Source organism: Anabas testudineus, chromosome 19 (assembly GCF_900324465.2).
Source record: "Anabas testudineus chromosome 19, fAnaTes1.2, whole genome shotgun sequence".
NCBI classification, from domain to species: domain Eukaryota; kingdom Metazoa; phylum Chordata; class Actinopteri; order Anabantiformes; family Anabantidae; genus Anabas; species Anabas testudineus.
The window spans coordinates 8,020,145-8,047,350 of NC_046628.1; the positions used below are offsets into that span (position 1 = coordinate 8,020,145).

General features: G+C 43.1%; 1 protein-coding gene across 2 annotated transcripts in view; it reads right to left on the bottom strand.

Moving 5' to 3' along the window:
• Positions 1 to 2,169: 2,169 nt before the first annotated feature.
• The window catches only part of ntn2 (netrin 2), a 38,950-nt gene continuing 13,913 nt past the window's right edge, over positions 2,170 to 27,206 (bottom strand). For both annotated transcript variants that reach the window (XM_026351079.1, XM_026351078.1), the window contains exons 3-7: positions 17,551 to 17,739; positions 12,459 to 12,608; positions 10,130 to 10,183; positions 6,155 to 6,229; positions 2,170 to 6,073 (exon numbers count right to left, since the gene is read on the bottom strand). In XM_026351079.1, coding sequence (XP_026206864.1) covers positions 5,688 to 6,073; positions 6,155 to 6,229; positions 10,130 to 10,183; positions 12,459 to 12,608; positions 17,551 to 17,739 — 854 coding nt within the window. In that variant the 3' untranslated portion in view covers positions 2,170 to 5,687. The remainder of the gene's footprint in view (positions 6,074 to 6,154; positions 6,230 to 10,129; positions 10,184 to 12,458; positions 12,609 to 17,550; positions 17,740 to 27,206) is intronic.

Genomic DNA, 27,206 nt, shown 5'->3' on the forward strand with positions numbered 1-27,206 from the left:
GGGAAAAGAGAAGACACACACACACACACACACACACATACACAGACCTCATGCTGGAAAATGCCGTTGTTGAGCTTTGAAGCACAGTGGTAATGAGGCTCCATTTAAAGCCAATGAAGCCGCTTTGGCAGCTTATGAAAGCATGATTGGTAAGCCCCCCTCGTCTGCCGCTGGGTGGTGTGTGTTTGTGTGAATCTGTGTGTGTGTGTGTGTGTGTGTGTGTGTGAGTATGGTTGGGAGTGGAGGGGGAGAATGGACAGTATTTGGCTGGATCTGCTCTGCTCCTTTCCAGCCCTTTGAGCAGCAGCTCTCCCCCAGACCAGTCACTCTCCAGAGCTCAGTTTTCTCTACAAACACTGAAGTGATTTCCTAAACACACTTGAAATGTTAGGATTTTACAATTGTAGGAATGGGACGGTAATTAATATAACTGCCTCTTCATCCATTTCATTAGAGCCATACTGACATTGAACACAAGCAAAGCCTGTCAACTCTTTATACAGCAAGTTGCCAGCAAATGCACTTTATCAAGGCACAAAATAACTAAAACTCTTTTTTTTTTTTTTGGCAGAGATAGACGTAGAAACAAAGAGGATGTTGCAAGCCAACCCAAACAACGAGTGAAAAACTGAGTGATGGTGCAGGTCATGTCATTAGAAGAGTTAGAGTTAAAAAGTGTTAAATTGGGTTCTTAATTTATTGGTGCAAAGCAAACTCCCATCCAAAACAGTAGGTAAGCTGCCTGACAGTGATGAAGAAGTTGCCTTATGTCTGGGGAGACTTTGATGATGGGAAAGATGAGCCTGGGTTCAAAAGTTCAAAAGAAAAGATGAGTATTTCTAGAGATAGTGGTACAGTGGACAACAGGTACATAATGATCTTACATCGCAGTACATCTGTTATTTGAAGGCACTTAGCTTTCACCAAAAAAGAGAGAGGCTTCTACTCTACTATAAAATCAATAACTCATACAGCTCTAATTCATACTTGTCACTTGTGTTTGCACAGCCTTAACCCTTCTTCACCACTAGGCAGCAATATGGGAAACCAGAAACCGTAGATTTGCCCTTTTAATTACTCAACCAACTAACCAACCAAAGCGCGCACACACACACACAGACACACACACACAGAGAGAGAGAGAACTTCAGTAATATTTTTAAAATGCCTCTTTAGTTGGGGAGATGGTTTCTTTAAGACGACGAGCTTACACTGTCCACTGTTTTACCTGTGTTTGAGATCAGAGGCTTAGAGTCAGTAGGTTCAGAGAGAAATATAAACTTCGGGTGTGTTTTGGACATTTCCCATTCCTGAGAATATCCTGAGGCAAAGCACATTATTTGACATTTGCCCTTGACTAATATCTCACTCCTGTCAAAAGCAGTTAGGGAGAAAGAGAGAAAGGGAAAGAGAAGGGGAGATGCAGAAGGTGTCTGATGATCTCTCTGGCTCTTATATAGTCGTGAATGTGGATTTCCACTGTCCTTTTGGTTGGAGGCTATTGAAACTGTTTTTGTGTAACGGGAACTGGACAGGAATGACAAACTGATGGAAGAGCAGGGTGTCTAGGATGCATGCAGAGATATATAGTGTATTATTGTGTGTGTGTGTGTGTGTGTGTGTGTGTGTGTGTGTGTGTGTGTGTCCAATCTCAAGAGCCTCTATTCTCAAAAGCTTGATGGCCGTGCCTGGAGAGAGTGTTGATAAATGATCACTTTCCTGTAATTTACCTTCAGGGGGATGGATGGAGCTGGCCTGTTTGGTTAGAGGGTGGGGAAACAAGGACAGGGCAGCCCGGTGAGAGGTGGGGGGGGGCGGAAAGAGGGGAAAAAGAGAAAGAGAGTAAGGAGTTTCCTGCTTTGGACCTGACTCCGGAGTTGGGTTTCCTCAGAGGTGAGGTACACATTTGTGTGTGTGCCTCACTGTTTATTTACAGAGCTTTAGCTCTTGCTCTGTTCATAGAGCCAATCTACCCCAGTGCCCCCCCCCCCCCCCTCAAACCCCAGTAGCCCCTGTGAGTGGAAACACACTAAAGTAGTGCCCACTGCATGGGAGCATACTTTCCGAGAGGAAACACACACACATATCAATTTGATATCATTTCCGCAGCTCAGGCAAACGACTGCTATTAAAGAGACGGATGATAAACACAACACACAGCTCATTAACTAATAATTTATTTTTTTATCATTTAGATTGAAAAGTCAGTGGTTCATTGCCTCAGAGGAAAATGTACAAGGAAGACTTTGATATAACAGGAGTGATGAACAAGGCTGAACTTGGAAGAATTGCTTTGTAGGTGAACAGTTTCTTTTTTTTTATTTTTATGAATCATCATTCGCAGCATGCTAATTTAGCAGAAGGTGGTAGGCTGTTGTATCAGTTCCCGTCTGTAACTCTATAGGAAGAGCAGATCAGCTTGTGTCACATTTTGATTCTCCTCAAAGTCATTTACAATTTGCACGGCTGTTGTCCGGAAACAACATCAAAACCAAAAAAGGAATACATTCTGTGTAATATCTGAACCACATCTTCTGGTCGTGATCACAAAAGCATATGTTTCTGGTTTCTACATCCATATAACATCATCTGGTTTGTACATCCATACACGTGAGTCATCCCAGGCAAATGACGCTTTGCGAAAGGCAACATAAATGGCAGAGACAGTCGAGGACATATTTACAACATCAAAAATGTGTCGACACTTATTAAACAAGGCGAAGGTGTGCACAGAAGTGAAACTAAATAAAACTGAATCAGAAGAGGAAAACGTAAATGAGATTTCTTCATCATATGATGTAGCTTTATGGAGAAATTTTAATTCTGCCCTTCACGTGAGAGCTCCCTCACTTCTCTCTACTTTCAGTTCATGTGCCTGTCACTTGTTTACTTGGGTACGCTAATTAAATACACTATCGCTCACACACGCACACACACACACACACACACACACCTGTGAATGCTATAAACGCTGCAAGGAGTAGGGGTGGGTGGGTGTGGTTGGACGAAGCAGTTATAGTCTCAGTTCCACTGCCAAGCTGCTGGCCTTGTTAACGTGAAACAACAGGATGGCTCTCACTAAATAGCTTTCATGAGACACTGCGCTTCCAACCCCGAAATAACATCTGGCTCGCTCTAACTTCAACATTACTTCAACATATAGGGTGGGCACTTAGGACACGTAGAAGGATTTTGTGCAATTTTATATGAAAGCAAGTCCAGATTCTAGGACATTGTAGCTGCTCCACAAGCGTGTTGGACGGTTAAGAATTTGAGACATCATGGACACGTAATTTGACCATCCATCTTAATGTGTCACGCCTTACTCGCATACCAGGATGGGGAGACTGGTGCTGCTGTGACACCACCTGTCTGACAGGCGGCTGTGCACGGCCAACACAGAAATAATTAACAGTTTGTTTCTGCATTTTTGTGAAATGTGCCCTGGGCCCTTCTTTACTTTTCGTCGTCACACACCAGAACTAATTTTGGTTACATGTTGGTTTTCGATTGGATAATTAAAATAATAAGACAGACAGTGTCTGTTCATAGTGTATTATAGCACCACCTGTCATAACGTCCACATTTTTAAGCTTGGTGACATCATGATGCGGTGTGCTCTTCACAGTTTGACATACATTCCTGGAAAACATGTACAGTGCCGTACAGTACACCACTGCGCTGTCACTTATCTAACACGCAACATGCAAAATGATAAAAAAAAAAAAATTGGGGGAGCGTGGTGGGTGACAAATAGAATAAAGCAGAAAAGAGACACTTTTGGAGGAACGACAAACCAAACATACCACCGCAGCCAAAGGAGCATAACCACTAGCTAGCATGACAGGCCCGTCGCCACACTCACCGCTCCGCCAGCTTGCCGTGCCCCTCAAAACTGTGTGTTTATCTTGTACTTTTGTATTTAAATAAATTGTAATGTGCTTTACAAAATGAAATAACAGCAAAAGGCAGATAAAAAGCTCGAGAGCAACTAGGTGGGTCTCTCTGTGGTTTTCGTTGGTCCCAACTTTCATAGTCTCATAATTAAATTTAAAACTGACTATGCTTATTTGGCAAAGGATGACAGGGACTGCGTTGGGGTGGATTAAGTGGGGGGAGATGACTTGGGAAGTTTTCCTTTGGATCTTGATGCTCATATTGGTTTAGTTCTTGTTCTGCTCACTGTAAAGTTTTGATGGACCAGCAAAAACCACAAACATGCAAACATAACAAAACACATGAGGAATGAAATTTGATCTTCTCATGTCATAATACAATCAGTGAGCACTAAAAACTTTCCAGCCTCATTCATTTTGTCAAAATACACTAGAGAAAAACACGACTATGTTGTTTATCCAACTTTGTTTTCTTTTTACTGCATAAAAATGAACTCTCAATCTCTCATATCGGCAAACAAAAGCCTGCCGGTCACTAGATACATCAGAAAAATATTCAGACATTTAAAGACAAAGAAATGACAGCGGCCGCACACATCTGGAGGGCCACCAACCAGTGGAAGATATTATCCATAAAGCAAAATGTCTCCTTGTAAATATTGGTATTGTTTTAAAATTCCAGCCAGTTGTCCACATCGCTTCATCTTTCTTCCAGAAAAAAAGTGACACCAATGAGTCATGAAAGTGATGCATGACATTATGAACCACTCATGAGAGGAACTAGTGGTGAAGAGGCACAGTCCCGGGGGCCTGGACCGTGACTCACGCATGCCAACAGGATTTGTTCTGCTTTAAATGAAACAAAAGGCTATATTTAAAAAAATGGATGGGATATGGATGGATGAGATAACAAGTAGCCAGACGCAAAGTATAAACTCTGTTATGAGTAGTAGCATCAAATACTTGCTGATATAAGAGCCGGCATTAGCAGTTTGTTCTGTGAGGGCTGTTGGTGGCAGCAGCAGTCGCGGTGAAACTGAGGTTTGCTGTGGAAAATGTCCCCTGCAAAGAGAGCCCTTGGTTCCTAACAGGACAAGAGATTTGTTTTTACAGTCAATAGAAGTTACTGCAAAGACCTGGGGCAAGGAGGCCCGTTTTTATGAACATTTTAACAGCAAATGTAGAAAGGTTGTCAGGGGGGCCCAGCTTGTGCTGATCCAAGTCGAGTTTGTTTCAACAACGAAACGCGTAGCATCCGAGCTGAGGGTACGAAGCTTGTCTTATTGCTGAAATCAGTCAGTCTGTGACGTGGCAAACGCTGCTGAATAAAATCCTCCGAGAAGTATGTGAAGTGGGAGAAACGTGGAAAACGTGAGTAGTGAGACAAAGTGGCAGAAGATATTCGACCGCGACAGGACGAGGACACTGAGAATCAGGGGGTGATGGATCATGGGGGATGAGTGGACATTTCCGCTGTCGTTGTTATTGTTGAAGGAGGGAATGACGTCTGCTTTTGTCTATACTTCATACCCTTTTTAATGGTCCCTTTTTAAGGCAAACCAATTGAACAAAAAGACAAGTAACATAAAGACAAAACTTTAAAAACAAAAAAGGAAATAATTATACAATATACACATAATGTCCTGAAAACAGGTGGGGTACATGCAGTCTTTGTAATGTGCAGTGTTCCTGTGATGGGGAGAAAAAGGACTCAGGGGAGGTGAAGTCAAAGGTCAGGGTTCATGTAGGTGGGTGATGGAGGGACAGGTAGGGATGGACACTGCTTTCCCATCATGCTTTGCTGCACTTCCCCTTCTTCTCTTTGCGTTGGAACTTCCTCAGTCGTCTCATCCAAATGTCCCTCCACTGGATCACCAGGCTGTTCTTATCAGCCAGCAGGCCCACACGCTCTGCCCCTGGACTTGTGGCTCCTCCTCCAGGACCAACCCCTGGACCCGTCCCTGGGCCCGTTCCACCGTCACTGCCGCCCATCACCAAGAACCGCTTGCTCATCTGGATCTTGGGACACTTGCAGGCCAAGTCCTTCATGTGCACCCACAGGACGTTGTCGCCTCGCTTCAAAGGCTCGCCACGGCTCTTGTACACAGACATCACACTCACTGAGAATTTGGCCCAATCCCCCACCGTCTCCATGTCCAGCACGTTCACTTGGACCGCTGGGGAAAAAAAACACACTCAGGTCAAATCTCCCAACACTCATTAACTCTTTATCATGATCATTTATACTACTCTCTTACCATAATCCTTCTTGCAATATTTCTTCATGTTGATCTTCAGGTTTCCCTTCACTGGTTTACAATAGGACTCACAGTCTATGAAAACATGCACAACACACACTTGAAGTTTAAATCGTTTTTATAAGGTTTTATAAGGCATTTTTGTCTATTTCACACTCTTTCACAGTGCATTATGTAGTGGAGTGCTTATGCAGTACATAAATTGCTACCAGCACAACTGCAATGCAAGTTTGTGTGACAAAACATTGTAAACTGTTATGCACTGTGAAACCACCAGTAAATACACTAAAAGGCATCAACATAAATCACTATGTGCTTGTTTGTGCAGAATTGTTACACGATATAAATAAGAACATGAATATTTGTGTATTATTTTGTGTAAACTCTATTAACTTCTTTGAATTATATCTGTACTTGTATTTTTTTTATAACCTTGTGACAGGTATGCTGATATTTGCAAATATATATATTCACTGACAGAGAGTTTTTTGTGCTAAAATATAACCTCCAACAAATAACACATCTAACATCTGCACCAGCCAGTGCTGAGAGTCAAGTGAAACATACCAGAGGAGTAAAAGTGTTCAGTTTGACATGTTTTCTGGGGACTTGACTAAAGACAGAGCGTGGTGAAGGCAGGTCACGGTTGGATGGATGTGAATAGGCCTTGGCTGCCAGTGTGATGGCTGAGACCACACATTGGACAAATGACCTGTACTGACCAATCATAGGTGGAGTTACCGGTGACGGGGAGTTACAGTGATGATTGTGACAGTTAAAATGAGCCTCTTGGCTGAGTGACTAATCTCAGATCTCTTCTTTACTGACTCTAAGAATCCAACCTTTTTTTATTTATCAAATATCTACAAGCACTGAACTCCACACTAGAATTTCATGCAACTACCTAAGTTTAAGACCATGCAACTTGAGTAGATAACAATATTTTAACTGCTGGAGCTTCAGATATAGAACCCTTTAGAAGCCTGCACATGCATGCTATTACTTCTCTTGGTTTAGTTTTTTTTTTTTTTTTGCATTTTGTCATCTCAACTTCACAAAATCACTGATCACAAAATCCGTTTTCCATGAGCACGGAGCAGAAGGAATGTGGAACAAACACGACAAGGCAAAATTAAATGAACTTCTAAAAAACAGATGAAAGCGCTCCCGTCAAACGATGACAAGAATCGTTGATAAAATTGAAAGTGTTGCTTTTGTTTTTAAGTTGTGCTCATGGTAACTGTCACTGGAGCGACAAGAAAGAAAGAGACACTGTTGATCATTAGCAAGTCTCTACTGTACTCGAGTGGATGCCACTGGATTTTATGAACCATAGAATTTTGGAAATACATATTTCAATTACAGAGCTATGAGAAGGACACAAAGTCGAGCTAAAAAAATGAAAATGATGGGCTGAAATTATAAGGAATGGCATGAAGGTCGTTTTCCAGCATAGCTTTAGCTGGTTTTAGTGAGTGGACACGAAAACCTGACCACGCTGCTCACTTGGAATGTCAGGACATGGAGCTGAAAACCACATGCTAGTAACTGGACTGGTATCTGTGGTTGTGTCTTTCATTGCTTGCGAAAGAAAAACCATTCAGTCATGTTCCTTTCCAAAGCAAACCAAATAAAATTGCTGGACACGAAATGTCCCAATTAGTAAAAAAAAAAGTTGTGAGAGAGTGAAATTATGCTTTCTGGGTTGCACGAGAATAGGGGTGTTGCATCGTTCATTTTTCGGGGGGAAGGGGAAAGATGGAGCAATGGAAGGAGGGCAGGAGGAGGAAGAAACAGGGGATCAAGAAACCCATAAAAATGTCCAGGAGGCTTGGCTGTATATCAGAGCACTGGAGATTTTATTAGCCAGACAGAGGAGAGAAAAGGAAGGAAAGGGCGAAAGAGAGAGCAGACGGCAGTTCCCAATAACCTTGAGACAGGGATGTTAAAAAAAACAATGAATGGAGGTGTAGCTGTGGATGGGCAGAGAGGTGTGGACGCACGTGTGTGTGTGTGTGTGTGTACGGCCTGGAAATAAACGATGTTGAGTATCATAGTTCTCTAAAGGTGCTTTTCATTTTAAGTGAGCATGTGGTTTCATGTGCAGATGATTATCATGCAAGTGTGCATGCAACTGTGACAAGCATGCATTTGTATGAGATGTGCATGGATTTCATTAGCTCACTGGCACTGTGCGTCTGTGTTTGTGTGTGCTGTATACAGTGGCTGGCCTAGACGTACCAGCGGCGAAGCACTGTATTGGGGATGGCTTGTGTTTTCCCATGGAGAGTCGCTTACTGCTGGTTGTTCACCTGGAAAAGCTCTCTGTGAATCGTTCACTGACCCAGAAGACTGGCCCACTGAAAACACGAACAATTGGCTCCGGGGCTCTTGATGCCCTTATTCCCTTGAACCCCTTTCGCTGTGCCATGACAAGGACAAATTGCATCCACCGCCCCTTGCACAAAAACATTTTGGGGCCTTGGGTTTCGGATGGTGACGCTCGTTCTATGGTAGTTTAGGAAGGAGAAAGATGGGGGAAATGCACTGGTGTGTTTGGTAGAGCCTGAGGTGAATTGGCGATCAGAGACTGTTGTGTTCTCAGACCCCGTAACATTTTCCCAGGGAAGTAATAAACACAAGAAAGGGCTGCACTTTGCATTTTTATTTCTTTTCAAAGTCTATAAAGCCCAAGTAATGAGAGCAAAAGGGAAGAAACAGAATAAGATAAATTGCAAAGGAGGAAAATATTTCTAAATGTGAGAAAAGTGTTATCTGACGTCATAGGAATTATCGTTGTTGGCTTTCTTCAGTTGGATGAGAAGGTTGATACCACTCTACCTGAAAATATGAAGCTGGAGCCAGCAGCCAGTTAGTTCAGCAGCCTGTCTGGCTCTATCCAAAGGTAAATCCTCCTCTTAATTCCTCTAAAGTTCACTACTTAACGTTTTTTCTTTTATCTCTTTAATCTGTACAACAACCAAAGTGCAAAACTAACAGTTTGTGGTGTTGTGGGGTGAGTGTGTAAAATGTTTTTCCAGCCTCTGTGCTAATCTAGCCAAATTCAACTTGGCTATATTTACCAACGACTCCATGAGAGAGGTATCATTCTTCTCAACTAACGCTTGGACAAATGTTTATCTTTCTTTAATTTGAGCTATTTTTATTCTATACCATTAAATTTAATTGTTGTTCTTTCTGTAGTTGATTAACTGTGTGACCAAGTTTGGACTTTAACCAAAGCCAAAGTATGAACCATTATAAACATATTTAACCTTTTAAATAACATAATTTAACCTTTGAAATATAAGGAGTCCATCAGAGTAATTTACAGTGAGCGTTCTGACAAAATATATAATTTATAGAACAGGAGGAATTAGGAGAAAAGAAAAATAAAACTATTTTCCTTGTCAGTGGCAGAAAGTGGCAAAGTGGGGGGTACAATCAGCCGTCTGATGGATGATTTATGCTCCAAATCTTCTAATGAATCAAAATTTCCAAATCAGCCACAAAATGAAAAATAGGGGCAGGGAAATTGACCGGAGCCTAAATTGGAGACTTAGAGGGAGAGAGGGAACAAAGTCCCCCTAGTCATTTGGCAGCACTCTTTTTGCACCTCAAAACTCTCTCTTCCACTATATCTTCCTGCTAAACTGTAACAAATCACCTCTGCTGCCTATCTGCTGGCCTTGGCTTTGAGCTGCAGCTATGGTTTTAGCACAGTGAGGCTCCACTAACTTGAGGCTAGCAGTTGAGAAAACTGTGCCAAGGACACAGGTTTTTAAGACAATGGAAAAACTCTGCCGGCCCCAGTGCACTCGTTTTCCTTGCAGAACTTCAAAAGAGGGGACCCGCCCTCCAGTACTATTTATTCCACACCTTAAAACTCAAGTCCAGAAATATTAAAAAATATGTTTTTGTTCCTCTCATAAAGCAGTGGTGCTTATGGGCGAGGTGCAGAGAGCATATACTAACCTGCTGGTTCCTCTGTGCTGCTCACCACAGCTGTGGGGTTGACCACTGGGATTTCTGAAACACACATGAGACATAGGTTATTTTATTGGTTTAAAGTAAATCCATACTTTTTAAGTACGGTCTGAGTGATTTGGCTGCATGCCTGTTTGAGTGAAGGTGCGGTCAAAGGAATTAAGTCTGAATTTGTTGCAGTGGGTAGGACTGGGCTTTGTGAATGTATTAATGACCCACACCAAAGTACAGAGGGAAGAGAAGTGGAAAGTGTTTTTAATTAGGATTTTCTTACATTAGATTTGGATTATGACATACAATATGTCAACTATGCAGATAAAAGCACAGACGGCAGTGCATACAGACGCTGGATAAACACTGACAGACTGACAGAGATACTTATTGGTGGTGAGACGGACTCAAATAAACCATACGTTCCACAGACTAATGCGGTGGTTTTACTGTCAGCGTTTAGGAATAGGCTGAAGGACCCTGAGACAGTGGAAGAAATAATGGACGTCAGACGAACACATTTAAGTTTTGACTGAAACTCAAGAGAGGTACCACAAAATTACACAGTAATCCAGTTTGAAGTGCATTCGTTCAGTCGTCGGCACTCTAAGTACACCTGAGACGGAAGTTATTATTTGTGCCACACTGATTCAAATGGAAAGGTGGCTGCAAAAGATAAGTTGTGTCCTCCTCCTCCTTAACAGATGCTGGGTTAACATTGCTGTGTAATCTCCAAGCAAGCATGTATAGACAGATGGACAGATGGCAAGGGAGCAATTTTGTTTGGATCGCCTTGAGACAGATGCACCCCACCCTTTCTGTGCCCGCTGGCTACACTAAAAAGTGCCTTGTGGAATTCCTCCAGGACTTCTAATCATATGCAACTTTCCAATACAAATGCTAATGCTTACAGGGCCTCTGTTTTTACTGTAAACACAGTTACTGGAATGCCAGCTTAGCATTCACCCAGAGGATCTGCTTTCGATTGGATTTCGGGGGTTGGAGGTTTGAACCAAGCCAGTGGGGGCGTATTGGAGAGAGGTGTGTGGGGTGGATGTGTGGGGGTGGGGACGGCTGGCAAAAACAAACAAGGGCACAGAGCTTTTTGAACACAGATGCAGCTGCTAGCAGCCACTTTAAGTCTGTGTGCCCTCATGGCCACATCACGTGAAGGCAGACAGATGATGAAAGGCTCACTAAGACGACGGGTGCTGCCATTCATACTAACCAGCAGCTTAAAGGGCTCGTCCTCTGTCTTGGGACACGTGAGCCTCAATATAAGGTAAGATGCCCACCGTGAGGCCACACTGGCACACACAGTGCTCATAAGCACCCTCTGTAATAACTTAAAATCACATTCACCATTGTTCGTATTCTCACTCGATGGTTCAGGGACACTGAAATGAGTGGGGTCTGCTATCAGTGACCACAGTTGTTTTGTCCTTCTCAACCATCTGCCATCTGCTCCGGAGCTGCATGTGAGAGAAACAACATGGCACCATGTGGCACGGCGTGGCAGACCTCAGTACGGCACTGGGCGGCACGGTATGCCTTGGTGGAGGCTGCCCTGTGAGTGTGTGCAATGTGTGCCGACCCGCCTGGCACACACTATGGTGGAAAGTTGCCCTCTATTACACATGCCTGCATGTGTCAGGCCACTGGCAAATTTCATAACCCACATGCACACACACACAAGCTTGTCACAGGAAATTAAAAACCTGTGTAGTCGACATGCAAAATACCACAACTAGAGTACACACACATACCGTACCTCTTGACAGCGACTGGCACAATAACTGAATACTGGGTTCTCACACAACCCGCTCTCCACAGACTTGCACCAAAACACTGTTCAACAATGGTACTCTCGAAGAGTCATTGTGAGTCACCTCTCCTCTTTACTCTTAAACTCGTCACTCTCCTTAACAAATATCACATTTCAGTTTAGCCCGTCTTTACATCCGGGCCTTGTGTTGTGCTGTTCTCTATAAAATGATCACTGTATTTTCAGCGAACATGAAAACAAAGAGAACACGTGTATGACTAAGATGTGAACATATCAGGTTGTGTGTGTCTGACAAAAAGCCAGAATTATTTTACAGGGGAAAGGGTTTCAATTACTGTATGCTCTCCGAACTCCTCGATTTAGAAATATGTATTTCAAAGTCTTCAGTAACCTTTTTCAACAATGTGGAGCTTGTTCCGTTTTAAGCAGTGACTCACCAACAAGCTCATACAATAACCAAGCTGAAGACAGTAGTGTAAGTTATCAGTGAGATATGCAGTGACTGGTTGTTGTGTGTGCACGTCTGTATGAATTACTCACTGATGCAGGGGGCCACAGGTGAGCGGCTCTGCTGGTAGCCCTTGGCGCAGCGGTTGCAGGTGATGCCAGTGACACCATCTTTGCAGGGGCACTGTCCTGTGGTCTGGTTGCACGTTTTGCCCGCAGCGCCCACAGGGTGGCAGTCACAGGCTGGGGTGGGGTTCGGGGACAGGTGTGAAAGGGGGAGGGAGGGGGAGAAAATACATTAGATGTGCAGACTGATACACATAAGGACACAACGTGAGGTTCAGGCTCCCAGAGTGAGGCAGTCTTTTTGCTGTCTGCTTCTGTGCCTGGGATTCCTTCAGTGCTACCAGGAGAATCAATGTGTATGTGTATCTAATTGTAATTGTAATTGAAAAAGAATTTATGTGTGAAAGTAGAAGGCAGCAGGGGACAGATAAAAAAAAAACAAAGACACAGTCAAGTGAATGGGGTAATAAATTTCAGTGCATCACTGTCAGAAGCCCCAGAAAAGCACACTGTGCCCTCCGCTCTCCTCTCTGCTTCCGCTCTCCTACACTCTGCCTGCCTGGTGACACATGCACTGATGCTTCATCACTTCCCGAAAAGTTCAGTCGATGCCCAGCAAATGCCAACAGCAACAAGCAACGCTCGAGTCACCTCGCTCTGGCAAGACTTTTATGAGATTTGCCGGTTCTAGGCGATTTATTCAAGCCACGTTAAGCAACATGGGGCTTTTTTTTTTTTTTTGTTTAAAGAGCTGTTAAATACAAGAGCTGGCGTGTTGGTCCGAAGCCTTCTGAGAGAGGTTTACAAGATGTTAACGATGATGAGAGGGAGAGGGGAGAGAGCAATATATTGGAGAGTGAGAGGTGAAGTAGAGACAGAGGCAGGGTGAGTGAGAGACACAGCGCTTTAGTGTAGTCCAAACACAAGCTGTGGTGAGTTCAAGAGCGCAAACAACAGTGAATCTAAGCAAACGACTGACATTTGCTCTTTAAGTAATAAACACATGCTTAACATTTTACAGCAAAGCAGCCAAACAAACACACTTTAGGAGTGTGAGTTTGGTTTGCACTTCTTCTGAGCAGCCTTTGTTCTGAATTCAATGTTGCACAGGAAAGTATTGTTTCCTATCCACCTATTTACTGACAACCAACTATAGAAATGTAAGGTGAACATCCTGCCTATTTTCAAACGAATTCTTTGGAAAAAGAAACTAATGCACTAGTGCAAAATTACTAAAGCAAACTTAGAGTGACTTGAATGTAACGTGATAGCTGTAATTGTCCAAGCTTATCAAGAAAAGACAAGAAAGGCCAAAATTACACTTTGGGGAAAAACCCTGTAACCTAACAGTGTGTTACAGGGTCTGCCAGGAAAGGCAGCTGCTAACATGCCACAGTTTCTTCCCACCACTTGACGGAACTGTGAATGTGTTTATTTGCACCGGACATATTTTAGCTGCTACAACAGAGGAGAGCCCAAGGACCCAACCACCTGTTGATTGGGCGAAGAGAGGGTTTAAATGGCTGAAACTGACCCAAGAGTGATCGTGCCTGGCGACGGGGTGGAGAGGAATTAACTACAGCTCAGATCTTTAGAAACACGCCCGCCTTTTCCGGCAGGGCCGAGCGGTCCGCAGGTGTCAAAGTGGCTGTGCTCTGTTTGAAGCTGAGCACAGACACAGCGCAAACTCTCCACTACTTGAGTCATGCAGGCCCAACCTGGCCAAGCTTTGGTAACAGTTGGTTAGAGTTTATGACTGAGCTAAAGGAAACACAAATGCGTCTAAGATGCAGAACTGAGTTGGATTCCAGAGGTCAAGAAACAAAAAACTGGGAATTTCTGGCATCCTGGGAGTTTGTGTCTTGCTAATGAAATCCAATTGACTTGCACTGACACACTGATATGAAACACTAATCTACAGAGGCTGGCCTTGGGTCTCTTATCATCTCCAGAGATTAACAGCTGTCATGCTCAGCTGTTTGGCTGTGAAATGCTGTTTCCAATGTCAAAATGCAGAGGACAAAACCTCTGTTATTTCATGTGTCTGACAAAAGTCTGCTGTTGTTGTGTCGTGCCTGTTCAGACATGTGGCAAAGCAGCAGGAACGACAAGCCATTGTTCCTCAGCTGATCTCTGAACAGCGCAGGTTAACAACTCAATCCAGCTGCTACGAAGAAATCTCACTTCCCTTGTTCAATGTCCACACTATTCAGTAAGCAGCCACAGACTGCCAGGTCTGAATGGGCAGCGATAATGGGAGTGGGGGTTGAGGGATAAGGGGTATGTGTCAATCTCCACCCCCAGCTCTTCTCCTCAGACTGTTTTTCTGAAGTTTTACGAGTAGTTGCTCGGGCCAGTTAAGAAGCAGTAAAAACGTCCTCAGATGTTGATGACTTTTCAAGTCTGTGCAACTGCAGCCGTGACAGGCAGGCACAGGCACAGGCATTGGCATTTTGTAGTCCTTTGACAGGCGTTTGGTCAGTTGAACTATTTCATGTTGCTCTGTGCAGGTGTGTGCACATGGACTGCTCTTTGTCTGCAGTTACTGGAAGTGGCCTGCATTTAGACAAGAATGTGTTATTTGTACCCGTAGCAGGACACATGTTTTAATTATTAATTATATTCTGCTGGCTAGTTTGTTGTAAAAATAAATAAATGGACTGGTTGGGGTAAAATGTTAGCATTATTTTAGCATTTTATGTAACAAAACTGATGAGCTGTCAAAAGGGCAGCTTTACACAAATCTTCATTGTGTGGTTTACTATGTTAGCAGATCTTGTCTCAGATGTTTTATATGCCCTTAAAGATGACATTTTTATTCTGCTAGATAGGATACTATACTAATTACCTTAGTAATAAGTTACCTAAGTACATTAGACTGTGTGACACTGTTTCTGGACAGCAAATTTCCCTTATTCTCTATTACGACCTAATTTCTAGCCCCTTTTATGAGTGTACCTTTGTCAACAGATACCAGGTGCTTGTATGTACATTACAACAGCCTTCCCCACAGATTCACTTTAAATGTGGATGTTAGTACTTAATAAGGAAGACAGAGTGTGTGTCTGGTGTTTGTGGTGGGTAGGCGCTGGAGGTGATGGAGCTGGGAGTCAAATGGTTACTGCTCCTCATATACTACTTGGATTGTGTATAGACACCCACCTAGAGCAGGTTTGACTAAAAACAGACATGGTCCATTCATCCTTTGCACTGCCCCCCTCGTGCTCTCCACGCACTCGCACTGCTTTGGAAACACCTGTAGTTTATTGTCCTAACTCCATTTCAGACGTGACACTTAAACCCTTCAGCCACACCGCACCTCGTGACCTCTATCTTGACCCTGACACATGGAGATAAAACATGGAGAAAGGGCAAAAACCAGGGCAGAAAAATAACGTGTGTGATGGCATGGTAAGGGAAAAAGAGAGAGAGAGAGAGAGAGAGAGAGAGAGAGAGAGAGAGACTTTATAGGCTAGCAGGAATAAAAAAAGTCAGAAGTTGGGAAAGAGGTGGAGATGGTTGTTATAAACATGTTAGAAGGAGATGGAAAAAAAGAGCAAGATCTGAGCAAAAGGAAAATGATGGCTCCTAGAAGGCTTTGGAATTGCTATGATCAATCACGGAGCCAGCCGCTCAGCTGAGGCTTTCTAGACATTAACTTTAATTTCCGTCACATCTGGGGCCTCAGTGAGAGCGGGACATAAACTGTTTACCACCTGATCACTCAGCTTTGAAAAGGACAAATTGTAGTGTCGGAGGACTTGGACGTGTGCGAGAGCATCACACTCGCAGGTAGCGCAGGAAATAGGAGGCGAGTGAACAATGTGCACAGATGGACACGTCTCAGGGCTGAGCTCCTGTCAGGACCGAGGCAGATCTCTTTTTGTCAGACTGTGGGTGCAGTAACAGGTCAAATGACTTAAGTTTTAAGGTATGTGACCAAGTCACTGTGGAGTTTTTGCCATTACATGATGAATGGTTCAACATCTCAGCGAAACTAACATGGGCAACTGCGGCCTGATATCGTGCCATTTCAAACCTCCTGGTGTTGGGTTACAGCTTGGGCCGGCAGCAGAGGGAAAACTGAGTAGAAGCCAGTGGGAGATGCTCGCTATGAAATTTCAACCAAAAAAATCTTTATATGAGCGTTAGCGACTCTCACCAATGCATTTTGTATGTTCTGGAAGTTACTTTTTTTTTACATTCATCAGAACCAACAGTATAAAAAACACACTCTCTAGAATATTTTAATGTGCAACAAACACAGGAAGCTGGTGTTAGTTTTGCCATGAGTCCAGCAAAAGGAGGGCAAAGCACCCAGCATAATATCACACTGAAAAATATATAGTGCAAATGTGAAACGATAAAAGAGTAAAATTCATTTTTCCATGAGAAATGCCTTGGACAAATGATAATATAATGTGGTGTGCGGTAAGGAGAAACATTTGGAGGGCCAGCCAAAGAGGCTTCAGTTCGTTTCTCTCTGCTATGATATGGCGAGTCAGACGTGCTGATATGTTTTATTGATAGTTACCATGACTGTGTATGTGTGTGTTTCCAATCATAGCTTATAGCTCCTTTTACACTTTCTCAGAAATGACATGATTACACAAGTATTAGTAGGGTTAGAACATCTCAATCAGCTTTTGTTTGAACCGTTTCTAAACATTTAGCAGAGCATATTGCCAAGTGAAAAGTCAAACTGAGCTAATAATCGCTGACATTTTCGTATAAATAAATATTCATTTTGCTACTCTATTACTGATAAACACAAAGATGATTCTTCTTCGTGAAACTTTTCACATTAGCTGTGGTAAACATTCAATGGTTTGTAATTCTTTCCTAGAAAAATACTTGTGTTTCATGTTTCTGACTGCGCCGTCATGCACGAACAAAGTGCCACCTGAAGTTTAATAAACCTTATTGACAGAATATGCAAGGGGGAAAATAGAGATTCAGCTTGTTTGCTAAAGCAATTTTAAAGATAGCAGAAGGCAAAAGAACAACGTTGAGCACATCTGGAAAAAGTGAATACTGCTTGAAAGCAAACTCGTGTTACTGATAAAACACTAAATAAAGCTCTGAGCTGCCTGATCTATGAGCTCTGTTCGATTCTTACCTTTGCAGGCTCGTCGGTGAGTGATGGGTCTACCCATGTCTCTGTAAAATCCCTCCTTGCAGTAGTGGCAGTGGCGTCCTGCTGTGTTGTGGCGACAGTTCATGCAAACCCCTCCGCTCTTCCTCCCCGACAGCTTGTACAGCTCCATGTTGAAACGGCAACGGCGGGCGTGGAGGTTACAGTTACATGCTGCAGAGGGAAGAGGACATTTAACATAGTCAGTTGTGGCATAGTATCATCAGAGGTAATGAGGAAAAATGTAAAAGTTTACAATATCTTCACAGTATTTATCTAACAGAGTCTAAGTGTAAGTGTGCACTGCAATAAAACATATGCTTACTACCATGTTTATTACGCTAGAGCTGGGAGAGATTTTCCAGTAAGGCAGTATAATAGTGAGTGGCTTATAATCCACACTGCGACTGTGTGCTTGGCTGCTATTCCAGAACTCATCAATCAAAAGTGATATTTGCAGAGCTCATTTTCTCCATTTCATAATTAATGAATTTGGCTTCTCCGAGCCCATTAGTTATTAATCACGGAAAAAAAAAGAGAGACATTAATTTCATGAATCACTGATGAGTGAAGACTCCTAAGATCTATTAAAAGTAAGAGCAGCTCAGATACAAGGTGGTCTCAAGCCGGCTGTCTTCTAAATGAGGCGAGCCAGAATTTATGGGAGATGCGACGTGACGTTATATCTCTTCACAGTCAGTTCCACTTGAAATCCAACTGGTTCCTTGGTGTCTCTTCAGCTCACAAGTCTTCCCACTGATTTCTCATTCTCTACTATGTGGGATTTACATCCGAGCAGTCTTATGAGAAACCTGCTCCTATTGTTAGTGTAACTGAGTTTGGCCCAGACCCTCTGCTGGTTAAATCAGAGTCAGACCTGGGACCTGAAGACTTGGCTGTGGCTTCAAAGTCGACTTCTGCAGAGCTTAGTTCTAGTTCAAAGTCACCCACAGAAAAATTAGAAAGGAGTAAACAGCAACCGAGCTCTTTGGCCAAAAATGTCAACAGTTATGGCAAATGAGGATTATTAGGGGATCACAACAGATTTCTTTAATCCGATGGGAGTGTGCATGAGAAAATAGATTTCAATAACAGTGAATGTTTACAAAAGAATAAGACACAACAATGGGGAATAAGTAAAGACAGACTATCTAGAGGGGGGGTGCGTTGCTTTTAAGTGTGTTGTTGTGTGAAATATGAAGTGTTGGGAGCTGACAGACACAGAACATCTGTAACTGACAACACTGACTGACATAATTTAAATGTTAACCACGTTTTCCTGTCTTCTGTGTCATCTATGTGCTCAGTGTATGTCACACAGAGTACAACAATGCTTAAAATTGAATAGCTTTCTTTAGAGTTTTTCTACATGACTTTATTATGGAAACTCCTCATAGTAGGGGCAATAACATATTTTTATTCAGTAGCTTTTAAGCATTTGAAGAGTTATTTTTTGACTAATGATCACCTGAGCTACATCATGTAACTACAAGTCACATAACAGTAATACTGTAGCTGACACATGCTTTGAGCACGGTTAGTGTTCTCCCTTCTCTGTTTAGGTCAAGGTCATTTCTTCTTCATTACATAAATCTAAATGCTCTATCCAATGTTAAATGAGCTTTCTGCTGCCGATAAAGTAAAGTCTGAATTCATCTTGTCTTATTCTGTTCTCTGCCCTTGGCCGCAGCAAAAACACTGTAACTGTATGATCAGATCCACTAATGTCACTCATTGCTCTCAATAAACGCTAATAAGATGCATCTCAGCGAGTCACTCACACTGCTGCAACCAAATTCTTTTTTACCATTCACATGCTGCAGTTTTACACAGTATATGCACGTGAAATGCTGGCAGTGTAGGTTGCTGATGTGTCTGCAGACATATAATCAGCTCGATTAAATTGGTTGACCACTACCAATAAATAGCATGAGAGCACTGAACAGTACGCGATCTCTATCCACATTTAAAGCGAGGCCTGGCACCAGGTTGGGAAAGAGGCCCGGTTTTCCCTGGGTGCAGACCCTGGAAAAAGAGGGGGAGCACATTCCCAGACTGTTTCCCAATTCCATCTGGTTATTATGCAGCCCAATTTGTATGGAATTCTGCAGTTAATGAAATATTGTTTTGTGTATGAATACATGCGGCGGCAGCACTGTTTGTGTTGAGATGTTTCAGTGTGAACCTCTGGGCCCTACACGAGAATTGACCTTTGACTGTCCAAACAAGATCGGTACGTATTTGGATGACATGTGGTGATGTGGGATACTGAGGCGAGTTTGTAAATCAAGCGAGTTAAAAGCCATTTTGACTGTGTAACAGTTTTGTTCTCTGTGTGCATGTAGGTGTGTGTGTGTGTGTGTGTGTGTGTGTGTGTGTGTGTGTGTGTGTGTGTGTGTGTGTGTCTGTAGAAAGCATGTGCCTAAATGTGATCAGCTAAATAGCCTGTCCAGCTACAGAGAGGACTGTGACAAAGAACACACCAGCTCTGGTGAGTTGCTGGGGCTGCTCTGGGGGAGAACTAGGTGGGAGACTGTGATTATGATCAAGCGTCTCAAACACACACAGCTGTGAGCACTTGTGTCCATTAACACCTTGTAGTGAAACATGAAAGCGATGGATTGCATTTTCTTCCCAGCTGAAGTACTCAGGGCCCTCTTATGGCATCCTCTCAATTTACTGCTTTGCAACGGGATCAGCCAACAAAGTCTCAAGTAAGAGAGCATAGTTGTCGAGTGTGAAGAATGTCAAGAAAGCTGCAGAACTGGACCTTGAATGATTTAACACATGCAGCCGTGATGACTTTAACAACTGCCAGATTTGTCATGACACAAAAATGGGAGAATTTGTGAGAGATTATGTCTTTGCCTGAGAAAAATTAAAACACGAAGGAATAGCATAAAGTTGGATCACTAACGGCCTCGGTAACGTGTTTTTAAGGGAGTAAAAGTGTTTTGTGCATGTACTTAACTTCGACTACCCAAGAATCCTGGAATGTTTATGGGTTTGTTTTGAAGTGCTTGTGCACATACACAGTGATATCCCACCTCCACCAATCAGCTACTCCAGTACCACCACCCACAGCACCCTGCCTCACCCAAAGGAGACTCAGCAGGGATAAGGGAACATTGTTGAATGCCATTTTTCAATTCATTTACACATCAAAGCCAAACAAAAAAAAAAACACTTCTTCTCTTCTGTTGGAAGCAAAGAGCAAACACTGGTCAATGTCCAATTCAAGGATGCGTAAAGTTGGTTCCTCAAGTTGTCGTGGAAATCAAAAAACAAACACAAGCTACTGCCTTAACAAAAAAAGAAAAAAAGAAGAAGGAGCTGGGCTAATAGGGAAGAAACTCATGGGGAAAATATTAGAGAATTTTAAAGCCACTTTTCCACAACAGTAAGAAATGCACATGTTGGAATACTAACACTAAATATTTAGCTTCTACCCCAAATCTTCCTCTACACAGGTTGAACACCCTTCGACATCACACTGGTGATTGATTATTTCAATACAATGCAGGAGAAACTTAAGGGATATTTCTGACAGCAGAACACAACACTGTTAGTTTTCATAACAGGTGCCTCAACAAGTAAATGCATCCTGAACGAACTCACGCACAGGTCTATCAACCATGCTATGACAAATTGGCCTGTAAAGACTGTTCTCAACAAATAAAATCTAAGTGTGTTTGTAGAGTGCACCACCTCTTTGTTCCCCTCCATATGTCAGGGATAAATCTAACCTAATTTTTCCTTCAGCTCGACCAAAGCCAAGCCAGTAAGCACAGCCAATTGATTTTGGATGCCTGTGCAAAACCCAAATCCCATGGCTAAAATTGGTCTTTGAAAGTTGGAGCGCTGCACTCCCACCACCACCTTTTCCCCTCTTGGCCCAGACTGTGGTCCAGACCTGCTGCAGCCCCCCTGGGTGCCCTCTCTGCCTGGCCAAACGGGCTCTACGGCTCTCCTGCCATCGTATGTGCATGGGGTGTTTCTGTGTGTGTCTGTGTTTGGGCTGAGTTCCGCCTGGCTGCTCCAGCCACCTGCTCAGGGCACCGGGGGGAACACCCGGTTAATTAGCTCCTCATTAGAGCCAAGGCAGTGTACAGTGTAGACATATACAAAAATACTACTGCAGGCAGCCCCACACACCAGAGATGGCTGCTTCAAGAGCTGCTCACAAAACGACAACGGATCAAGTGACAAAAAGGTATAAAAAATATGAGCAGAACTGGGATATAAACAGATGTAAAGACCATAATGAACTGTGGACAACAAGCTGAGACAAAGATTTAAGAACAGGAAACTTGAACTCCTGTAACCCTGCTGTGTGCATTACATGGACCATGTTATGTTTCTACCTCTTTGTAAAGACTGCTTTAGCCGCACTTTACTTCTCTTACACACAGACATACAGTATCTTTCACCTCTTGCTTTGACACCACGTCTCAGCCTTCCCCTCCCTCCGCTGGTTTCTGTGGTTAGCCTCACGCCGTGGGCTTAAGAGCTGGCTCTTGTGAGCCCTTTTGAAGTAAGAGTTTCCTTAATTCCTCTCCCACCCCTCACTGTCTCTCCTTCCCTCTCTCCTCTTACTTTCATGAGACCCCATCTCAAATACTCTCACTGGTTGCCTCTCTCTTTCCCCATTTTCGCTCTGGATGGCATCAGGCAGGGGAAGATTTTAACGAGATTAGGCTGGAGGGTTGCCAGGTTGGGGGGCCTGGTGTCAGTGGAGAGTTGAGTCCTTAGCTCTGTTCCCTCTCTCTGGTCCACTTCACTTCCCCACATCTAAACATTGTTATCTCTGTCCCGCCTTGGCGCTCACTCTCTGTCTGTCTCAGCTGATTTTTTTTTCCCCACAGGCAATATCCTCCAGTCAGGAGCACAAAGGGGCAGGAGCAGATGACTTTCAATCACATCATACATTCAAACCATCATGGTGCATCAGTAAAAACCAAGACTCTTGGCATACAAACGTGAGGTCCACTCTGGGGGCTACATGTGATGCCTGGGCTGGTTTAGAAATAGAAAGTGACAGATGGAACATATGGCGTAAATTCACCAGCATGAATGTGGCTAGAGAGAGTAGAAATGTTGAAGGGGAAATGTTTAATGCTTTACTAAGAATGACCAGAAAGGAAAAGTCCTTGGTTGATGATGAGTGACCCGGCAAAAAGGCCAAATTGTCAGCTGACGAAGAACTTACTAAGACACACAGCTGGGCTGTGACATGACAGTCTTTCCAGACACTTGGGGAATCTATTGAATGGAGCACTAAAATCTACTCTAACTAATATTTTGATTGTCAACCTTTGGAGGAAATCACTGCAAATAATTATTTTTCCAATGACAGTCTCAATGGTACCAGACACTAATAACCTTCTTTCTGATCTCCTGAGACAACTCAGGTAATTCCTTTGCTTTCTCTGGTCCATGTTTAGTGTGGGACACACCATAATACCAAACAGCAGAGGGACTACTTTTTGTTTATAATATTTTCTATGGTTCAATCACTTTCCCTGATGCCTTTTTCATTTGGTGTTTTATTTAAAATAATGCGTTTTTTTTTTTTTCCTTTTTTTTTTATTACTTCTGTCAGTTTCGAGTTATTGCACAAGTGAACTGTGGTTTTCTTCTGTTTTCGTGGAAGGGTACCAACAAATTCATCCATGTCTGAAGAAGAAAAGAGGAGGTAGCAGAAAGAAAAAAGTCGAGGCAGAAAGTTGATCTTTGACGAGAGTCAGTTACACAAGGATAGAGAGGAAGAGAGGGCCAGCAGTGACAGGCACCTCAGGAGGTGATTGCTACCATCTGTGGTGGAGAGTTGATGGGGGCCTGGGAGAGCAGGGTGGGCACACTGCAGCTCCACCAGTTTGCTTTGGCACCAGGATTAAACACTACATCTCACTGCTAAATTACACGTGGCTCTCACACATGCACAAATGCATGGAGATACATATGCACACTCACACTTGGCCTTGGCCAGCCGCAGAGCATTTCCCAAGATTTGAACCCAGCTGACATTCACACTGTTATTTGACACTTTGCTGTCCTTAACATTTGTTTCACCATGTTTCCTCTCCTGCCAGAGAGCCTTTATGGGTGGCTTCATAGAAAGAGAAATGCGTCAGTCCCTTGTGGGCTGGCAAGGGACCAAAGTTGCAATACTGACAGAGGGAATAAAAACAAAGAGCAAAGCTACAGCACATACTGGCCAAACATTGTTGTCGAAGCCAGATAAAGGAAGTTACTCTTGCTTCAAGCCCTTAAAACACACACGCACAGCACCAGCATCTCACGCTAACCACCCCAGAGGCATCGTTTCGTAGTGTTGTTGATTTTAGAACATTCCTCGGCTGCGTAATTATTTGAAATCACAGGAGGTTTCTTTTTCAGAATCACTTTCTTTCACTCAGCAACCCCCTTTCATCACACACACACACACACACACACACACACACACACACACTCCTGCTCATTTGAGTGTCGTGCTGTAAGTAATTGAAGTGTCAGTTCCCTGTTAGCCTCCAGCAACAGGCGGTGGAGGTGGGAGGTATTTTAGTCAATTAGCAAAAGTAGGAACAAGGCACATACATGTAGTTACATCAGGGCAGCTCTGTCTTTCATTCTTTCTTCTATATTAAGCACATGAATGAGCATCATTTCTTGATGTCCTCTAGGGACAGACAGCAACATTTCAGCTGACAAAGGGTTATAATTTCAGGTTGCTGTGGGCTGCAAAGCTGGAAAATGGGAATTCAAAGCATTCTAGTGAAGTTAACTTGGTTCTGAACAAGACACAACAACACAAATATTTGTTTCATATCATCCAAATCATGCAACCTCACAAAGTGTGCTTTGAATGTGTATGTGATGTTTTTTCTCAATCAACAGGCCTAAAAAGTGTTTTGATGAATCTGCTGTATGACTGGAACATGGGTCTGACCTCTGCTTGCCCTTGCTGGGATATGTGGAGAGGAAAAATGTTGTGAAAGGATGGAGGCCTGTTTTGAAATTCTAATCAGCATCACATAACCACCTGCCACTCGTCAGTGAGAGAAATGAAGAGAGGGAGAAATGGGAAAAAAAACAAAACAAAAAAAAAACAAGTTTGTGCTTCTGTGGTCTTCAGAGTTTCCACAGCGCTACACAGATCTGAGAGCTGACTCTGTGCCCTGGTCTTCGGCACACATACGTACACCTCTGTTGAACCTCAGAGAACATTCCCCAAGCTTCCCTAGTATGGCAAACATGATCTAATAGCATCTATTATATAGATAGATTATATATTTTAGGTAATACTCAGTTCGTCTGAAGTTCATCTGAGCAATGACATTAACTGATAATAATCAAAGTCTACAGTGAAGAGTTATTTGGCTGATTGATATAATTTTAAAAGCACAGAATAACATATCAATCATTCCCCAGTGGGCTCAATATGTTACATTAACTATTTAAAATATTCAGCATCGCATTTAAAAGCCGCAGCAGAGTGGGAACACCCGGCTCTGCTGCCAACCACAGCTCACCTGCATTTAAACAGCCTTCACATGACTTCTGTATTTAATGTTATGAATGCATAGCTGTGTGCCTGGTGCAACAATGGAAGCAGACCTGGGCTGGCTGGTCCATTAGGGATGGATGGTGTCTGGCTCTGGGCTCATTATGTCCCAAAGCAAAACTCTGGACTTCCTACAGGCTGAGACCAGATGAGGGAGAGGAAGGGCTGGACAACAGAACAGCTTGATGGTGCAGCCAAACATGGCCAACGTGGCTCCAGACACAGCCAAAAGGAGAGCGCTACTACCACCACCATAAATTATCATCTACCCAAGATGTCACACTGTCAATGACTCCACAAGAGGCCTCTTCATCTTATACAGCGACTTTGACAGACGCCATTATGGCATGATATAGCATCTCACATTTTTAGGACAACATGAAATATTTACATTACGGCACTGACGATGCCAGTAGAAAAACCAATACTCCATCACAACAGTAACTAAATTAATGTTATACATCTGGTTCTTCAGCCTGTGTGGAGCCTCAAACCGGACAGATAAATCGCGACTTTTTCCATCATGTCTCCCTCAATACAAACAGACATGCTCCTTTACGAGGCAGCCCTCTCTGACTACTAGAGTGGGGATTTCTAAACCAATGTCTTGAGGCAGGATTCATGGTGAGGGAGGCGGCAGATGGGCGTGTGTGTGCATGGCTTGTGTCTGAAGACGTGTATGTGAGCTTGCCAAGAGTGCAGACAGTAATCTTGGTGTGCTGCATGTCAAACATTTATCGAGACTAGCAAACAATCACACCAGCTCCTTACAGACAATGTTCTTGTTAAGCAGTGTAAAAATCAAGTCAAAACTGATAAGCGTGAAAAACTGTCTTTGAAACATCCTTAACAACAATGTTGAGGAGGTTTTAAAGTGGCGCAGTCTGGCTACCAGGCACATAATTTCTCAAGAACTGACAGACTCAGACTGAAACAGTTATTGATTTGGCTCTACATCTGCCCACTCTGAATTCCTCATTACCCACAAACCATCTCCCTGTCGACTTAACCTTGTCACCACCCCACAACGGATCATGACCTCAGCCTGGCCGTCTCAGACCCTCCTTCCAACTCAAACACCCCCAGGGCCTCATGAAGGCTCTGGTGACACCTAAGGGACTCCTTGCCTCTATAACTTGCCACTCTTGTGCACTTACCCAGTCTAAATACTTACACCTCGCTGCCACGGTGGTGTGCCTCAGGGCTCACGCTGCAGCTCGCCACCATTTATGCACCGTCAGAAAGAAAAGCAAGCTGAGAAATCAACAAGGGGCGGGTGCATTTTAAAAAAAGGCTTTAGAATAGACCAGAAAGGCCTTTTTAAGGCTCTCCTGCTACTTTGCAGATATTTTGGAATGGGTTCTACCAGAATAAGCTATAAAGAGGCTTTTGGAACAAGAAACTGAGGACATCTGGGATTAACTATTTGGCGTGCCCGGATGTGTGATCAGGTATAGCGTGCAACTTGCAAAAGGCTTTAACTGCCCTGTATCTGCACTAGAATGAGGTCATCAGAGTTGGCCATAGCAGTTGTGCTATTTAGTCCGGAAATCACGGATAGAAGTGACATATCATTCCCACAAAATAGAAATCTATGAGAAGCGGGTGTAACATTTCAGAAACAGCTATGGGATATTTGAAAAAGGGTGTGTGAAAAGTATGAAGGAGAAAACACTGAGGGATTTACAGGATATTGTTGTGAAAAGGGCTAGGTGGATGTGTATGTGCCTGCATCTGTGAGTTGAGTAAGTCAGGGTGTGAAGGACAGATGAGAAGCCAAAGTAAGGAAGTGTTGGCATGAGAGATTTTGGATAGAGGGAAGACTGTGTCGGCCTTGCTCTTCTGGCTGTCACTATAGGTCCCCTTTAAACAGATCTGGCACTGTTCAATGCTAAATATGATCTCAGGCCAGCTCACTGGGCAATTACAACATGTTAGAAAAATATACACTGTTTTCAGTGTTATACTTTTTTTTTTTTTTTTTCTTTCTGGCTGTAATTTTATTTCATTATGGAAAAAGGTTAAAATGGGGACAGTGGTTTCTAATATGGTTTTATTTTCCTACATTAACAAATTT